The 19,760-nt window shown below is 38.2% G+C and overlaps 1 protein-coding gene across 1 annotated transcript in view; it reads right to left on the reverse strand.

Moving 5' to 3' along the window:
• Positions 1 to 2,461: 2,461 nt before the first annotated feature.
• Positions 2,462 to 19,760, reverse strand: part of PAPSS1 (3'-phosphoadenosine 5'-phosphosulfate synthase 1) — a 40,205-nt gene continuing 22,906 nt past the window's right edge. The window contains exons 8-12 of the mRNA XM_030239190.2: positions 18,061 to 18,266; positions 15,805 to 15,940; positions 14,181 to 14,449; positions 12,173 to 12,402; positions 2,462 to 3,503 (exon numbers count right to left, since the gene is read on the reverse strand). Coding sequence (XP_030095050.1) covers positions 3,365 to 3,503; positions 12,173 to 12,402; positions 14,181 to 14,449; positions 15,805 to 15,940; positions 18,061 to 18,266 — 980 coding nt within the window. The 3' untranslated portion in view covers positions 2,462 to 3,364. The remainder of the gene's footprint in view (positions 3,504 to 12,172; positions 12,403 to 14,180; positions 14,450 to 15,804; positions 15,941 to 18,060; positions 18,267 to 19,760) is intronic.

The raw sequence follows: 19,760 nt of genomic DNA on the forward strand, positions 1-19,760 counted from the left end.
ATCACAACCTGTAGATCCTTATGTGAAAAGTTACCCTGAATATTCATGTCAGTCAAAGAAAGGCATAAAATAATTCAAAAAGGAAAAAAAAATTAATTCTCAGCCATGAGGTCCTTTAGAAAAAGTTTCTATTTTCTTTAGTTGCTTATGGGTACTGCAGGAATTACTTCACCTAGGAGATGCAGTAATTTTGTACCATTTATTTTAAGGTTTAGGGTTTGGTAATCTCCACCTACCTTGTTCATCTTGTAATTTGAAAAGCTGACTATGTTTGTATCAGCCATACCGATCAAGAGTGTTACTGCTTTCATAGATCACTTGCCCAATACATCAGAATGATCCTCTGGAAAAGGATAATCATCTCAAGACTGTACAAAAAGTACAGCATAATTGCCATAAAATATCCTGTACAACAGTAGCAGGTAAAGAATCATTTATAAGAAAAATAAATGTAGAGGCAGAAAATACAAGACAGGGGGAATGCTTTTTGACATTTCTCATCTTAATGAACAGGGTAAAACTCTTTGTGACTGCTAAATAACCTTTAGAAAGATGACATGCTTGGAAGTTTGATTTTGTTGCTCTTCGTAACAACACACCTATACAGCTGCTTAGATACATGATTCCCATACATAGCAATATTTTTCCAGTTAAAAAAATAATTGTTTGAGGAAATGAAGAAGCAAGATAATGTAAGCTTTTATTTTTCCAGCTGCAAAATTAGGTCCTGCTTACATTGATCAAATGTAATCCTCTCAAATGTAGTCCTACCCTCATATGAGATCACATAGTGATTCATGGATCACATTATTTCTGTTGGATGACATGTCCTGAGGTCACTGCTCTTTGGTGCCAGAGCAGGTGGGAAGGCATGTGTTTGGTGCAACAACCCTCACCTCATTAGTCCTGCTGCTGCCTCTGGAGAACCCCAACTGCTGTCTCAGAAGCACCTCAAATGCCATAGCACCCTTAATGAAGCTGAACCTACTGTTTAGGATTTGTCAACTGATAATGGTATCCACTGTGAGAAAGCAGGGAAAAGCTAAAGAGAGGCATTGGCAAAAGAGTAATTTTTGGTAGGATAGCCCTTTCATGTATGGCTTCCTTAAATAAGGAAGCTGCAGACAGGAGGAAAAATTTGAATTCTACAGTGAAAACTCATATAATGCAGGAAAATATTATTGTACAGAGCAAGTCTTGCCTACAAATTGATCAGATGCTCCTGTTCCCAATTAGCATTATGCTGGGAATGCTGTGCCTTTAAGTTCACAAAAGACTGGAGCTTCTTTAATACAGGGCCCTCCAAGAAATGCTTTGCAGAGGCACTGTAACAACAACATAGGTTACATCTAGAAAATGAGATCTGCTTGTTTTCACTGTGTTAATCTGCTTGAAGGCATTTCTGCTTCTAAATTCACTTCACAGGATGATTCAAATTCATGTTCATCACTCCCATTGATTTTCCAGGCTTCATATAGCATTTAAAAAACAATTTAAATTACAGTTTTCTGTAGACATTCACCTGTGTTTGCTATTCTATCAAAATACTATCTTTCCTCACAGCTAGCAAAAGAATCAAACCTGACTGTGAACAGTCCAAACTGCAACTTCCAACAGCAAATCCCATTTTAGCAGCTGACAACTCTAGTTCACCTTCATGGTTAAACTTGAAGTTTTGCATGAACAGCTGCACATGGATGAATGGACTCTTTCTTCTGGATTTTATACATCCTCTATACTGATACAACCTAAAAAAGAAAGCCGAGTTTGAAAACAATCTGTTCAGTGGTTCTGAAGAAATAAGCCTGACAGTACTAAAACAGTCTCAAGCAATTCTTGTGGTTTGCAATTAAATGAGCCTCTCATTTTTCCCAATTCCACCTTACTGTCTATCAAAGCAAAGATTCCACTACAAAATACATTCTACATCTCTTCAGAGATCGAGAAAGAAAAGAGGAGGTCAGTCTCAAAGAATTTGTCTTCAATGCTACAAGCAAACAAAGACTGCAAAGAGCATTCATCCAATTCATTATACAGATCCCCTCATCACAACCTTCCTGGCATTAAAAAAAAAAAAAATCTAGATGAACACATGCTTCCTCCATTATCAACATTCTATCAACAATTTTGAGCTGGTTCTTCCTATATACACTGTTTAACAAGAAAAAAGTAAGTTTCTGTGACAAGGATATGAGGTAGTTTCTAGCTAAGAGTGGTTATGACTGTTCCACTGATTACCTGCAAATGCTTGAAAAAACACCAATAGGTCAGTTTTACTTTATACATGAAGAAGTGTTTTACTTTTAATTTCTTATGTTTCTTCTGGATTTCTGAAGAATCCTAAAAGAACATGTGCTTTGTCTTTAAAGCAAGCAAAGCTGACTCCCAAGATTACTCTTTGGAGACCTTGAAAAACAGACAGAAAATAAATTTTTGAACAAAGCATTTTTAACACAGGAAATGCCAAAATCTAAGGATTTTCTTTATTTTGCTTGCAATAATTAAACATGAAATTAAGTTTGGGCTATCATGCTTTTAAAAAAGCTGTAGTAGGATGATTAAGTATATCTGGAATCAAAATCCAGTAAAAGTTACATCAAATGAAATAAAACATACCCTACTGAAACCTATGGCAGCAAGCATTTACAAAAACAACATGTGAATTTGTTAACAATTGAAACTGAAAACTAGATAATTTCTTTTATTCATTACTTGGCCACCTTTACAGGTCCACACCAGAAGAGAATCAACATACAGCTCAATAAATTCCAAAATTAAACAAAGAAAGCAAAATTTTAATTATGCTACATAAAAAAAACCCCTTCTGCTTTTTGATTACATATAGTCAGAAACAAATTGTAAGTGCTTCTGGAGATGATAATGAGGAGATAAAAATGAAGACACTTTTACAGATATTTCGAAACATTTTTTACTTTCTTGATTTATAGATAATCCATTCATAGTTAAAGGATTAACTTTTACATTTTCTCCTACAAACTACTAAAACCAGACACTACCCAGCAGCTTAAATAACATATGAAAAAGCTGCATCTATTTAACAGCTGCAGAACTCAGGACAGAGGCAGTAAATTATAAAAAAATAAATCCAGGAGTTTAAAATCCTACTGCAAGAATATTAACTGTAATAAAAGAGAAGACATTAAAACCAGCAGCTAGTTAGGTGCCAGGACATAATAGAACCCATAAGGGCAGGCAAAGAATGATGCTAAGTTAGGAAGAAAGAGTCTGTTTTCAGAGAACTTCCTGACAGACACCACAACAAAGCAACATGAATGGTGACTGTGTGGTCCCCTTCTCGTAAATAAATCAGGCGTCAAAGGTTGATCTGCAGTTAATAAGAGGCCTAAGCCTTCTCCAAGGATTTGTAGTATTCTGTCAGCACAGTCCAAGCCTTGGGAGCCATGAAGCCTTCCGGCGGGTTCTGTCCTTCCCGAGCCAGCCTGCGCATGCGGGTCCCCGATATAAAATCAAAGTCTTCATGGCTGACAGGGTAGGGGTGGAGGAAAAGGGAGGGAAAAAGAACATACATTAAAGGCAGGCAAAGTTGCTCATATTCCTTCTACGTTCTTGATACTTTACATTTTTCTTTTGGGATTATAATTCTGTATAGCAGCTGTCATTTCAAGGCCAGCAATGGCAGTAAATCTCAGGAATATACATCCTCTACAATATTCAGCTTTGGTAACTCCTGAGGTTTTAGCAGTGTAGACACATTTCTCTTCACAGAGAAAAGCAAGGCACAAGAATATTTCTGGGAAGAAGAGTTTCACATTCTCTGAACTTCAGAGAAAGAAAAGAACAATTCCCATCTCATTTACTTCTCCTGTGTTTGTTCTCAAGTGGAATGCATCGTGGAAGATTGTTTACCTGAAGGGAACTGATAACTGGATTCTGATGTGAGTGTTTTGATTCACTGACCAATTGGACCCAGGTGTGTGTGTGTCAGGACTGTCGGCTGACAGCCACAAGATTCAGTGCAGTGGAGTGCAATGGAGTGCTTGTACCACAGTGTAATATAATATAGAATAATATAGTATAATAAAGCAATTAATTAGCCTTCTGATTAGACAGAGTCCTCCCTCATTCCTCTCCCTTGTCGGGGGCAAAAATATCTACTACATAGCAGCATGGTGCAACTGAACCCCAGTGGACTGAATTCAGTTTGTGCTTCCATTGAGCCTGGCTTGCTCTCTGTGAGGAAACAAACTCCTGTTGAAGGAGAACCATCTACTCTACCTACTGTCTGAGCCCTCTGCCAAGGCAACAGCAGCCATCCTGATTTACACCTTGCCTTGCAAGGGCAGGAGACCAGCCTGATGAGCTGGTTGAATGATGCCATGCTGGTTCAAGGAGGTCATTTCAGTCCCACTAGAGAATGTGTAAAAAAATTTGTAGATCTTAGGGAGGCACTGTCTGGAGAACAGAGAAAGTAAAAGCCTCAGAATCTAGAGGCAAGCTTCACAGCTGTGCCTCTGCAAGACACCGAGCACACATACACATATTTATGCACAGTAACAGCATGGCATATACAGTTCAAAATAAAGAGAAAAGCAATGGAATAATAAAAATACCTTCCCCTAAAGATATCTTTCCCCTAAAAAACAAAATTCGGTTGGACAAATGCAAAACTGAAGACAGATCAGGATTGTTTACCATTGTTAACATAAGATTCTAAATTATTATTAACTTCTCAGGTATGCAGTCATAAGCAGCAAAAGCTCCACAAATTAAATTTCTCCTCACAGGACTGAAACAGTAAAAGCAAGACAAGAATGCCAGAGTTCTATCAAATGCTCCAATGGAAAAAAAATGTATTTCTAAATTAACTATGCAATTTTACTTATGCCATTCGCTCAATTTGCAACATGCATGCATTACTCATTCTTTACTTGTCTGTTTGAAATAAAAACCAAGTATTGATCTCAGATGTACATGCCTTAGACAGAGACAGGAGCCAAGTGTGCACATCACAGGGCAGAACTTGGCTCTAAGTGCTGGTCTATGCTCAGTAGGGTATGGAAGTTAGCAAGATGCAGAAAGCATTCCCCAGTTCCCTTTCACAATAACACTAGCCTCATAACTTTTTGATTTGGACTGTATACATTTACACACCAGCACTGTCATACATGCTCTTGTTGCTCTAAATTTGGGACTGTGGGTTTCTGAAGTGTCACAAGACAAAAAAACCCTACTGTGCTTTAGTCCTGCAAAATATAAATCACATAAAAATGAAAATTTAAACTTGGTGTAGCTCCATGGGAGAAGAAGTTGGCACTGCTATTTATAACATCTGAAAATTTTATTCCTTAGCAGAGAGATGTCTGCTGTTCACTAACACTGCCTGAAGGTAACTTGAGTGCTTTGCAAAGAACTATTTATATAAAATATATGTGGGGAAGTGATAAATCTGGCTAATTCTGTCAAAAAAATACCAAGTCTTCAGATGATCAGGAAGAGAAGAGTAAAGCAAGTACCATGAAGTTTCTCCATGTGTTTTCTCCACATGAAAGTTGGAGCATTCAAAAAATAAGTGTTTTATTCCCCCTTGTTTCTTAAGTTTTCAGAAAAGCACTCAACTTTGTCCCATACCCTGCAAGTGAAATAATGCTACTAAACTACTACATTAAGATATGTCATAGAAGTTTGCTTCAATAACACATACAATATCTTTAGCTGCTACTTATTCCTAGTGGCACAAAAAGCAGGTAAGAAGCAGAGATACCAAGGAAGAGAGAAACATGAAGCTAAGGAGATCCAAACAAATTATTAAAAAAAATGAAAGGAAAAAAGTGAGTGAGCTTCATATCAGAAACACAGTATATTCAGCATGTCATAATATTTCTAGAAATGTTTCCAAAATGCTATTAAAAATTAAATATTACGTCTTCACATTATCCTGAAGGTCTATTTTTAAAGGGTTTTTCTTTAAAAAAAAATTACTTAAATTAGTAATTGCTAAAGTAACTGAAATGGAGTCTTGGCAACATATACACAACCAGACAGTATTTTTTGCCTTTTGTAAAAATTACTGCATTTACAAATTTCAATAACATTTCAGAAACTGAGATTCCTGCTAAGGAGAAAAACCTCATCAGTACTGTGACCACTGAGGCATGTTGTGACCCACAAGCATTTTGAAATAAAACATATCAGTCTGAGTAATTTGCTTTAGTAGAAGGAGATAGTAAAAGGAGTCACCAAGAAATTTGGTTCAGAGTGAACTTTGAGGACACTAAGAGTTACTCTGTATAAGGTGGATTTGAGTGGAGCATGAGAGGGGGAAACATTTGACCATTAAAGATGCTATTAAAAAAGTCATTCAAATTCCATTCTTGTCAGATTTGAAATGACCATCAATGAAACTTAATACCAGCCTTTTCTGAGTATGGCATTTAAGTGCCTTTTACTCAGAAAATTTTACTCAGTAGCTGCTGGAATCAGCTTTGTTTTAGCCACACTGGATGCTACTAAATACTTGTAACATTAACTTGACTTTTTGCTGCCAATTGAGTTTGACTGGTACTAACACGATACTTTGTGCCACTGCAATTAAAAGCATTCTCCAAAAAGAAAGAGGAAAAGAAGGCAGAAATAGAACCACAACAAAAATTTGTCAACAGAAAAACAGTCCTGGAACATTTCACATTGAGGATTGGTATTTGCTCTGTGGCATAGCAACCTATAGAACTTTACTATACTCAGTGTGGAAAAAACCATACCTACACACACTGAGAAATTTCCATACTGATGGAGGACAGGGATAACAGAGACCTCACAGGTCCTGTGACAAAACAAGGACATCATTAGTCTGCAAGCAGGAAGTGACTGCCACAGGCCTACAGGGAACCTCCTGTGCTGGACCTCTGAGGTGTCATTACACTGCATTCATACAGCAACTGGAGAGAACATTTCTTCTGCTTCCGTATTCCCTACAAATTGAATCTAAGTATAGACCACATTACATAGTAGATTTTTCATCTGGGAGCAGTTGGGAACTCTGACCTCCTCTTAGTTATTTAGTACTGTGCAAGTGATCTTCTAGGAATTCCCATTCTCTGTAGAGGGCAATGTCTGGTGCTCTCAGGGTCTTAAAGAATTATTTTTAAATACAAGACTCATGATAAAAGTACAGACCATTCATTCACAGTTTTGCCTTTTTTTTTTTATTATTTTAGGCAAATAAAACAATAGGGAAATAAAACAATAACATGACTTATTCACCCTGGTCTGTCTTCAAAACAACTGTGATGTTCTACTCAGCTACTAGACTTCAGACTAATTTCTGGGACAATTCACAGTCTCCTTATCTGGGGTCTAATTCTAACCTTAAACTCCTTCTAGGAGGACTTTTCTCTGAATTTAAACTTGCCTTTGCAGCATCAAGTCATGACTTACACCATAACTCTTACAGGAAGTCTACACTGTACCTTGGGAATGAATGAATGTCCATGATGCTGAATGAACTAGCCAGTGCCAGCTAGGTTCAAATCCCACCCAGCCAGGAACAAACTGTTTGTGAAATTAGAACACAATATTGTGACTAATATGAACATATGAAAGCAAATCCTTTCCTAACTCCTTTCTGACTGGCTGGGTTTAAGTCTCCTGGCCTGATGCAGTTTCAGTGTATCCTATGTTATGTACTAATGGTAATTGAGAAACCATATTTCACATAACTAAATTAAGGAGAACAGTCAAATGTGCTTATTGCAGCCTCTTACTACCACTTTAAAAACCAAATTTGAGAACACTATGTACTTAGTTGGAACAGCTCTCCTATAAGTATGATTTTATAGGATTAAAGCAGTAATGGCAACCATATTAAAGGTCCTGGGAAAAAAAGATATAAAGTTAAAATCTCTCTTCTTCACAGATACCCATGCTTCATTTCCATTTTATAGCTAGCATGAACAATCTGCTCCAGTCACCTTACTGATGGGTTTCTTTTAGCCAAAATGTTCTCTTTGCTTTTCTTTCAGGGGAAAAAAAAAAAAGTAATTTAATTCCAGACACTGTTGTGGCTTTTTTAATTGCCAGACTAATTTCCTTTCTTAATTGAGCTTTTTCTCAGCAGCAGTTCGTGGCTGCATTTTATAGGGCTGATCTTCCATAAAGAATTGGGAATCTCTGCTCACAAAACCAACTTCTATTATTAAGCCACCAATCCCAAATGACACATGTCTGTGGTAACTGTTTGTGAGGCCCTTTGGGCTGAAGAAGCACACTAACTGATTTTCTGAAGGAATTTCAGCACTGGGTAAGCTATTTTTTAGGGGGGCTGGGGGTGGGTAGTGGTGTTATTTGTTGGTTTCTTGGTTGTTGTCTTTACACCTCACTCTACCAGCTGTTTACAGGTCAGACAATTCATTTTTAATTACTCCCTTATAACTAGAGTTCTTCCTATAAACTTTTCCAAAACACATTTGGATATATTCAATTACAGATCAAAATTTCTATGAAATCTAAAAGTGCAAAAACTTTGATAAGGACTGTAACAATACTCATGCTAGCTTTTATATGGATTAATTCAGAATTCTGTGCAAGTGGAAACGCTCAAGCGTCCCACACAGAAACTTACATTAGGCTTTCTATCTGACTTGAGCAACAGCAAAAATGGCAATTTTATTTTTATTATCCTCACTTTGACCAAAGGGAAAAGAAAATGAAATTAGCTCTACCTGTGCTGCTATATATCACTTCAAATGCACTCCTCAAATCACTGTCCTAGATCTAAGTTTCAGAGAAATTGTTTTTCAAAAAATAAGCTTCGAGAGTTCAATTTCATTAAGTGCTAAACCTAGTTCTAAGATGTCCAAGAAACAAATTTAAAATTGTGCTGGCTTCATGAGGTAAAACATGGATATAATTCCAAGTCATTGGTTGTTCATATGTCTTAATGTTCTAAAGGGTAACGTAACTTAAATAATTTAAGCAATTTCTAAAAGTTAAACTTTGTGCATCACTTTGCAACTACAGTTGCTGTGCAGCTGTTATAAATGCTTTCAGGTCAGTCTCTCCTTACTCCCTTTCCTCACAGACAATGCTCTGTTATCCTGAATGCAACCAGCATATTTCTGCCTTTCCTTACTGACAGGGGCCAGGTGACTTCAGCTCCCACACAGCACACAGCAGCTCAGCACGGTTAACCAGCAGCACAAGGTCCTGACACACCAAGTCAGCAGTCTCCAGACTGATCCCAAGCAGTCACTGGGTCAACTGAAACTCCAAGGGCAGCACATGTTCTGGAGGGTACTAAAAGCAGTGAGAAACAAACTGACCTTCTATACCAACTCCACAAAACTCTACTTGTGTGGTCACCTCTGGGAGCAGAAGACCTTAAGCACAGCAACTTCTTGGAATCACAGGCAGCACACCAGAGAAGTGAGGGCCTTTGGCACTAATTTGGAGGCAGGGCCAGTGTAGGCTTTTTGGTGCCTCCCAGGTTTGCCAGCAAGGTTATGAGCAGCTCAGGCTCAGGCCTCACACAGCTGCCCAGCACCCTACTGGAGGCAGCTGACCAGCGGTGACCCAGCCTCTGAACACCCATCTCCACAGGCATACAAGGAATGCTGTCAGCAAGTGTTACACCTTTCTCATAAAAGCTGAGCAAAGCAACTCTCTGCCACTGCTAATTCTGCAGCCACAGCTTTTCAGACATCCCTCTGGCAGCTGGACCAAGCTCTTGGTAACCCCTGACCATGAGCCAAAGATTCACCTACCACCATCCTCGTGTTAGGACTTTCTCAGAAGCCAAAAGGTATTTCACTAATGGCAGCAAAGTGCCCAGATGCAATAAACTCTGCATGTCTTTGCTGCCAAGCCAGGTGTGGGTGTAACTCTACCAAATTACAGAGACACTCAAGGCAGCAGATGGATCTACTATGGCTTCTCACAAGCACCCTCCCAAACAGAGTCCAGGAGGTCTGAAAAAACAGAAGAGATGATCACATGGGGAAAGAACAACTACACCCAGCAGCTAAGACACATGGCCAGCTATAGCTCGGTCCAAGAGAAACCCCCTTGCCATAAGCTTCCACACATTCATTAGTGATGTAAATTCTGGAATTATCTAGTTGGCTCCCAAGTGTCCAAGCCTCAAAAAACGGAGAAAGGTGCAAGAGATATCAAATTACCCTTTACTAAAACAAGTCACAGCAATGCTTCTATGCATTCAACAGTCCTTCCCACATTTTCATGCTGTGTTTTTCACCAAGTGAGCTCAGGAAATATTTACACAAACATCACTGTTTCACATCCAAGGGTCTTCCACCAGTACTGATCATCTCATGTTTCCAGGCAATCCTCTCTTCCCTGCCATCCTCCTTGCAGAGTCAAACACCACATGGTCCAGGAGTCTGCCACATTTTCAGCATTACACAGACTATCTTGAAAGGCAGCCAGCTGCACCCACCCAGGCTCTAAGTCTGTCTGGAGCCTACCACAGTGCTCCGTCTGGCAGGCAGGAGCAGTGACGGGAGCCTGCACGTGTCCGCATTGCCACCTAGAGGATTGCTGCCACACACCAGCCCATCTACAAACACCACCCGGGTAGGACAAAACAAATGGGCAGCACCAGGACAGAACTGCGCATTAGTGGCAGCATGGCCTTTTTTCCATGATAGTTATAGAATCATGGAAAAAAATTCCCCAAAAACAAAGCTTCATAGACACAGTGAAAGGATAAAAGGGTGCACATGATGTGCAGTCTGTGAAAGAAGGCAAAATCTGTTCCCACCGCTTTTCATAAAAAAATCTCCAAGAGTTGTTTGTGGTTTTTTTAATCATTTGCTAAGGTTAATGACGGAGGTATAATTTTACTTGATTCAAATCACATCTATCCTGCTAAGAGTACTGTATTGGCAATCAGAGAATCAATATTCTGAATTTTGGCCTGTGACATTGCTACTCCCTTACTATTCTAATTTATGAAGAATTGATATAGCAATAAACTACTTGACCTGGATCTTTCTGTATTGAAGCATGACCAGCAGGTCCAGGAAGGGGATTCTCCCCCTTTACCCCACGCTTGTGACAGCCCACCTGGAGTACTGCATCCAGACCCTAGGGACCTCAACAGAGAAAGTCCATGGATCTGATGGAGTGAGTCCAGAGGAGGGCAAAAAATTTTATCAGAGAGTGGAACTCCTCTCCTCTGCAGACAGGCTGGGTGTTGCAATTGTTTACTCTGAAGAAGAGAAGGCTCCAGGGAGACCTTATAGCACCTTCATGGTCCTAAAGAAAGTTACAAGAGAGCTGGAGAGGAACTTCTGCAATGGCCTATAGTGATAGAAGGAGGAATGACTTCAAACTGAAAGAATGTAGGTTTAGATTAGATATTAGGAAGAAACTCATTCCTGTGAAGGTGGGAAGGCGCTGGAACAGGTTGCCCAGAAAGGTTTGCATTTCAGTACCAACTTCAACTGCAGTTTGATGTAAAACAATAGTACATTTCAATAATCTGAATAAAGAGGGTTAAATTAAAATGACAGGTCATCTTCCCAGTATCATTCATTGTCGCCAGAGCAACACAAACAAAGTTCTGAACACTGCTATCCCACACAAGGGAAAAATAATATTGAAGTATGCATACAGAAGATTAAATGAACTGTTCTGTAAATGAATTAAAAATAAAAAAACAAAGAAAACAGCTGAAAACCCTGGGACATAGAATATTCTTAGGGCATCGTTGTGCTTTATTACTAATAGAGAAAATAAACAGCTATTTGTCACCCCATCTTGTCCACTTTCTTTTCCGTGCTGCACACTCTGTCTCTTCCTTCCTACCTGATGCACACCTGACACCTGAGAAGCTTATTTAGAAAGACAAAGAAGCAGAAACCTAATCTTACCATTATAATAAAGAATAATATCTTTTTCTGGATTTACCAATCTGTGTCATTATGTTCCAGAATCAGAGAAACTCCAGTACCTGGGGAGCCTTCATATGGCAGCTAGTTTGATCAGGCAGCTGGACTGTGAACCAAATCATGCTGAAATCATGATACTTTTGTCTAAAAGCTACATTGATCTAAAATAACATCTTCAACACTGCCTTATTTGAGCAATATAAATTTAATTATAAACAATTTTTTTATGTGGTGTAAGAGGCAGCTATTGTTCAAATTTTTTTAAAAATGAAAATACAACTTACTGATCAGAGTCATAATAATCCATGCACTTCTTTTTTTTGTTATAGGCTGCAACCCTGAAGGGTACAATTTCCAGTGCTCGGAGGCCTGGAGCCATTGTGAGCACTTTGGCACCATGGGTTGGTTCATACAGGTCTTTCCCAGTGTCAGGGTGTGGCATCCCTGCTGGATCTCGCCCTACAATGTAGAAGTTAGCTCCTGCAACCATCCGGGATCTGCAGTGCCACTGAACCTACAACAGAGACAGCAAAAACAATCAACACAAGAAAAGGCTCCAAAAACTGCAGCTCTCAAAATGGGCATGCACTCTGTAACTACTATTTTTCCTTCATCAGATGTGATTTTTACTATGGAGCCACAACATAATAAACAATCAGTTGAGTTGACCACCATGAAACTTACAGCTAAAACATACTGCCTTTTTATCTGCACAGTAGGTACTCAAAGTTACTTCAGCACACATTCAGAATAAAAAACCACCCCTGTTTAGCATTTTCAACTTGTACATGTGGCAAGGATGTTGTTTAAGGTAGAACTAACACTTTGTCTGCATGAACATTAAAACACAAAGGACACAAACCAGGTACACACTGCACATGAATGCTTGTAATAGATTAATTTTCCTAAGCAGGTGAATTTATTGCATTTTGATACAGCTTTGCCTTACAGAACTGTTTCTTTTCTTCCAAAGCACTTATTAGGAATGTTAAAAATGCAAAAAATGCTAAACTGATATTTATTAAACTTGTCCATTAGGATTTTTAAAGACTAGAAGGACACATCCACCCTGTAGATAACCATATTACCAGCTGCTTGCTCTTCTGTAAAGCACTTGTGCTATAGAAACAGATCTAGTACCAATGATTTTTAAATAACCTATGGAAAATTATTAAAGAAAGAATCTCTCTCATTACTTGAACAAACATTACTGTCAAGCTGTACTCTGAGGTCACTGGAAATGACCTCATAGGTCATAGGAGGAGAAAATTTGGTAAGGAGAAAAATTTTATCCTGTTCAGAATAAGCAATGTGGATTTTGTTCCTCCTCACACATACAAGAATGAGGTAGAAGATTTCTGTTAATTCTCACAAAAGAGCTGTGGAGAGCAGCAGAAGATTCCTCATATGAACTCACTCAAATGCCTCAGCTAGATCTGGACTGCAGTTTTTTCTCTGGACTGAAAGGCAGTAAAAGCTCTGTTTGAGCAGTCAACTGGCCAGCAGAAAATAAGTGGCATCGGCCTAATTTAACTTCACTAGCAAGATCTCTTGTCTGTGAAAAAAGCTACCCCAGAGTTAACCTCAGAGCCTGGTCAGAACTTGAACTTCCTGTGAGTCAAGGTGGAGGCCAGCAAGGAAGGGGAAAAAAAAAAAAAAAAAAGAGATGGAGAATCAATATCCCCTCAAGGAATTGTCCTCAACTGAGAACATTTATTCTTTCTGCTGCCTCCCACAAACCTCTAGGGACTCCAACCCAAGACCTGGCTCCTAAATAAAGTGCTGCCAAAGAATTATTTCATACAAAAGCCTCGAAACAATTCTCTCTGAATTAAGTTTGCCAAAAAATAAACAGACTGCTTTTTTCTTAATATGTGAATGCCCCTCCAACATACAAACTTCTTGCTTAATGATCACAAAACTTAAGTATTTTTAACATTCAGGAGAATCACTTGTTAAGTTAACCGATCTTATAATTCCTTCTAAAAAAGACTGTAAAAAAAGGAGGAAAGATTAAATTATTATCATATCCTTGTAACTGTAAAGAAATAAACCTACAAACACAATATTTTCTCCCGCTGTTTCCAGCAAAATCCTCCAATATAGAAGTTTCTTCAGAAGAGAATGTTTTGGTTGGTGACAGAGACTTGACAATCTACTTTTCCAAACAAAATTAGTCTCCTCTCTCCCTCCATTAAAACAACACAGCACAAAAACATCAGACATCGCACAAAATATTTTACTGAGCTATCAAAAGGGTTTTGTTTCACTTCCAACTCCTGATGTACTTACCTCAGTTGGTCCTGCATACATCATGGGGGAAGGGAATATAGCTACCACCGTTGTTTCTGGATTCAGGATTCCCTCCTCCAGTACTGCAGCGTGCTGCTTCATGCGCCACATAAGAGGGACATCATCCTCCTTTGTCCAGCCTCCGAGGGGGTGCAAGAGCAGAACCGGGCGCCGGTAGCCGCGTTCCAGGAGCTGCTTGTGAGTATCCTGCATCAAAAGCGCGTGCCCGTTGTGCACCGGGTTGCGTAGCTGGAATGCAAAGACGGCATCTGGGGAGGAAAAGAGACAAGGCAAAAGATGTAAGGGAAGCAAGTTATTTTATCAGGAGTTGTACAGCCACAGAAAAATCCTCAGTATACGCTTTTCTCTGAGCTCTATTAAACAAGTGTTATAGCAGTGCTCACAGGTCATTAAAGAATTATCAATTATTACAAAGTCACTGTACTTAGTAAGCAAAACTAACAAAAAACAAAACCATACCAAAAAAAAAAAATCAGCTTCCTTAACTTCTTAATTTTCTGCAGAGTTACTCTAGTTTCTCCAACTTCTATTTGGATTTTTCACTTGCATAAGGATATTGTATTGTAATAAGAAATAGAGGTTAAATATATCATCAAGAGAACAAATGGACCTGTTTGGAACAAAACTAATAAAAGGGGATTTAATGTTCCTTACTAAGTTTCCTTCACCTTAATTTAGAAGATTTTAAACATGGTAAGAACAAAGCAAGACCAACTGCTATTCCAGAGTATTACAAACCCTTCAATGAAAAACCCTGCCACAGGATTTCTCTCTCCTGCAAATTCAGATGAACTAAAGTGCCCTGCAAGACAGCAAAATTGCGGTAACAAGACATTTTCCAATATGGAACCAATGAAACCTAGAGAACAGGTTATTTTCAGATCTCAAATATGTGTTTGTTTGGGTATTAGCCAGAAGACTAATATTGCAGACCTACAGCTCCTGCACAGAACCTACCAACCACACAGCACAACAACAGGAGCTCAGGAGCAGTTGCGCTTTGTATGCTCAATGTTAATCTCTCTCCTCACATTTACAAGTGCAGCTGCCTGCCACAATCACTGCCACAGTGAAAGCAGCATGTTTGTTCTCTGCTTTATGACACTCCTTGGCCTCTTACTTATCTGCCTAACACAACCACTTTTGTGAAAAAAACTGCTTTATTTCTTGTGCTGGAAAGAAACTTGGCACCAGCATACCTGCACTACTTTCATATGTCTTGCTCTGCAGAAGCAGCATGGAACAGACTTAAAAATAGCAGAGCATGAAAGCTCAGCATTCAACCATACCTCCGTAGTTTTGGCCAAACATGATCTTTAAATCACAACTTACCACATATAAGCATTATCTTTTCTTGCATTACTAACATGTCTACAGTGCATGAAAAGATAAAGTTCAGAACCTCAGGCATTACCAGCTTCTCTTATGTATTCAGGCAATGCAATTCCTGAGATCATATAAATTATTACTATTAAAAGCAAAGAATGCCACCTACAAGAGCATTCAAAATTTTCATCCTTGAAACAATTCCAGCCACACTGGTGGCAGCAGACATTTGGATAAGCCTCTGCAGGAAGAAAAAAAGCAAAAAAAATTTACTCACCGGCATTCATTTCCTTGAATTTCTGCCTTAGTTCAGCTGGAGTGAGGCGGTATTGATCAAGTCCATCATTCCAATAAATACGATCAAGGACCTGCAGATCTCCACCCACAAGCCAGTTCCCTTGCTCCATAACCATCTAAGAAAAGAAACAAAATCCATGTCAGGATTAGTTATCAGCTTCTCCTGAGTATTGAAAGCATTGCAATGGGGACATCTTTACCAAGGATTATGTTCCCGGTGAATTTTATTTGACAGTTGGAAGTCAAGCATCAGTGTTTAAAAAATGAAAAAAATTCACTGGAGCATAGTCCAGACATGTTATCCCATGATGCAGGAGAGATGCACAAACCTTCAGCAGGCCTTTCTTTGAAAATTGACATAATATAAAGAAATACAAATAGCCAATATTCTTAACCAACACTGCATGACAAACAAAGAGTGTCTGGAAAGCCTTGTCTATTACAATTTATTTAGCATATATTTTTATTAGTATGTATTTTAAAATTTAATTACAGTATAGCAATACAATGAAGTTGCACACAATAATTATTGGTCAAAGCAAATGCTATTGCAGCATTTGTACTCTGTAATTTGCAAGATTTACAATGCTGCAATACAAGAAACTGCAGCATTTGAACTCTGTAGTTTACAAGATTCTAGTCAAGAATAAAGTAACAAACAAAACTATTCTGATTAACTACTCACCCATTATAATCTACAAATAAAGTCAGAATCTTTGAAGTAGAACAGCTCTTGGACTTGTTTCATGGTAGCAGTTTACCCAAGTAACAGATGTTGGACAGTCACTACTTTTGTTATATCTTTAAATATCACCTCACACTTTATCAAAAATTAATTATGACAAGCTGCTTAACATACTCTACAAAGAGATGTAGACACTACTATGAAATTTTTAATTTCTAAGAATGCATTTTCTTTTCAAGACAAAATCAGAAAAAACTTTGAAGTTTCATACACATTTCTGATAACTTTTTTAGCCTTATGCAATTTAGAAATGACAATAAACCTTGATATAACAGAAGATACTACATACTTAACCTAAAAGCCAAGGTGTGAAAATTAGGTGTGAATCTGTCAATTTATTTTTCCTTTGACCTGCAGGAATTAAATGATGCCACAGTAACCATTCCCTTCCTGAAGAAATTGCCAGACCTCGACATCTTACCAAGGTAGAGGGAATGTGTGATAATGATAAGAAGATGAGAAAACTCTGCACTACACAGCCTCTCAGGTACCCAAATATTTGATAAAGAACAGCCACCAAATTAACATGCTGTCATGTTACTGCTATATACCCCCGTACAGGCATAAGAACATAGTTCCTTATCTACTACATATGAGTTCATTCAAATTTTGTCTGCACGAGATTTTCATATAATTTATTAGATTTATGTTAAGTTTTCAATAAAGGGATACTCTTATCTTCAACATCACAGAATACATCAAGGGCTTTAAAAATCTATTAGTCATACAGTTACTTCTACAACTTTTCAAAGGCTTTCCCTTTTCAAGAGCAAGCTCATAATTTGAGGTTTGCTTGATTTCTCTTTACCTAATTTTATGTCATACCTGTAAACAAAATACCTCAGAGACAAATGGGGAAATAAACATATTTTGGCTCTGCAGAGCTAAGATGTAACATTCACATCATCTTGCATAAGCCAACACAGTATTGTGATGAGTATGTTACAATTAGAACATTTCAGTGTGACATACACATAAGGCCAAGATAATAAAACATAACGAACACAATGGATGGGAAATTACTCCCCAGAGAGTTAAATGATGAACTCTCCAGGAACAGGGCCTGTTTGAAAAACATCTAAAGCAGGCAGGTCTCACGTGCACCACAGGCAGGCAAAAAAGAAGTTTTCTATCTTTCACAATGCATATATCCACTGATTAAGGAGCTTTGATGATCCATCTGGTGACACAGAGGGATGTGTTTCCTAGGCACACTGGAGGGCAAAGTTTCCTCTTCTGTAGCACAGATTCTACAGTACATTCTAAATTCAGTTCATGTGTACATATTGACATTAGATTTTCACACTAGGTACAGACTATTCAACAGCTGCACAGAAAAAAATTACCTTTGTTTCTGCTCAGATATTTTAACTCGTTTTCAAAGTAGTTTTTTTGTCAAAGTACATTAATCAGAGACATGCATTTCAATGAATTTGCAGCTCCACAACAGTACAGAGAACAGGACTAGATTTCCAACTTTCAAACACACACCTTGATATAAGGATGTTCCTTGCATGTGGTTCCCCACTGCCTAGCACAGCGCTCCTCTTTCCTGTGCTCGTAGAATTCGGGGTTACGGAGGATGGCAACGCGGCGACCTTCGTACACCAGCGCAATTGCTGTGCTCCCATCGAGCCTTTCTTTGTCTTCTTGAGTAGCTGTTAGCACTATAGGCACTGACAGATTAATAACTCCCCCTGCAGAGGGAAGAAAAAAAGCCCTTTAGCCTTAGTAACAGTCATCAATGTTGTTATGAAAATCTACCTAATTAACATCTTACTTTTTTAAGGTCGTAAGTATATTACATGACAGGTAGTTGAAACACTTCATTTAACAGGGATTAAACAACTTTACAATGAACTCATGCTTCCATAAGATACACATGCTATAAAATTGAGCAAACATTGAAGTCTGAGAAAGAGTACACTGAGGTTTGAGAACACAGTAATGAAAATACAGCTCAAGCACAATACACAACAAAAGTACTTAGAGCTGCACAAAAATATTTAAACTGTGAGGATACTACTTTTTGGGGAACTTAATATCTTCCTTAAGAATCTATATAGAAAGTAGAAATACACAAATAACATTTTAAAGTAGATCATCTAAAATATCAGACAAGATTGCTACTGGAGTGGATAATTACTAAAAAGAAAATTATGTTCCTAGTAGCCATACTTTTGGCCCCTAAGAAAAAAACCAATGCAATAAGAGCAGGCAAATGTAGCTAAGTAGTTAACATGCATGATTGAGCTATTTCAAAGGTAACTTTTGTTGTATACTAAAGACTGTATTCAGAGTCAAGCATTGACCTTCCAGAAAAAAAACTGCTGACTCAGGCAAACATTCTGCATAGTTTGTTCAGCTGAAAGTTTACCAGCTACTTCACTTCTAAAACTAAGCCAATGTAGCTGAATGTTAAGGTTGTGTGGTCCTTTTTTTTTAAAGTACCTACTTCACTGCCAGATGCTGAAGTCTTCTTTTTCTTTTCTGCAAGACTGAGATTTGAAAAATCCAGCAGAGTAAATATTGTAAGTCTTCTACAAAGGCTTGGGTTCTAAACTTTTGTGTGGTCTCCAGGAGAAAAGTCATGGACCCTTTAAAGTTAATGGAGGTTCTGGCATTTGCCAAGACTCTAAAATAATGCTAATTTTGCTATTATTTAAGCAATAGATTTTTATTAAGAAATTAAAAATTATAAATCTGGATGAAAAGTTTAAGAGAAAAATATATCCCCCTCCTTTCATAACGCAAGATGTATAATGCATGCTCTGCATCTCCTCCTAAGTTCAGTCTTGGTGCCCAGAGTTATTTTCAAAGCAACTAGGTCATAAAATTGAATTTGGCAGCAGTCACAGAGATTGGTTTGACAGCCAAAATGGATAATTTAAAAAAAAAATTGCTTTGCAGACAAGTAAATAAATATTTCAAAGTACGAAGAGATGTCAAACCTGTTGATTATTTTGTCCATGACCAGCAAATAAATACATAATATCTTCTACCTTTTTCTTCAGCTACTGCACAAATAAACTGAGGCAAGGTAGTGAATCAAGTCTGTTAAATCACAGATGAGCACAGTATCAGGATGAGACTTTTCCTGATAACTTAATCTTTAAAGGGAGACTATCAGCACATCTGTACTGATCTCCTGCTTTTAAAGCCCAAAGGATGAGATGCATTGCAGGTAATAA

The sequence above is a fragment of the Serinus canaria genome, chromosome 4 (genome assembly GCF_022539315.1).
Source record: "Serinus canaria isolate serCan28SL12 chromosome 4, serCan2020, whole genome shotgun sequence".
Taxonomy (NCBI): Eukaryota; Metazoa; Chordata; class Aves; order Passeriformes; family Fringillidae; genus Serinus; species Serinus canaria.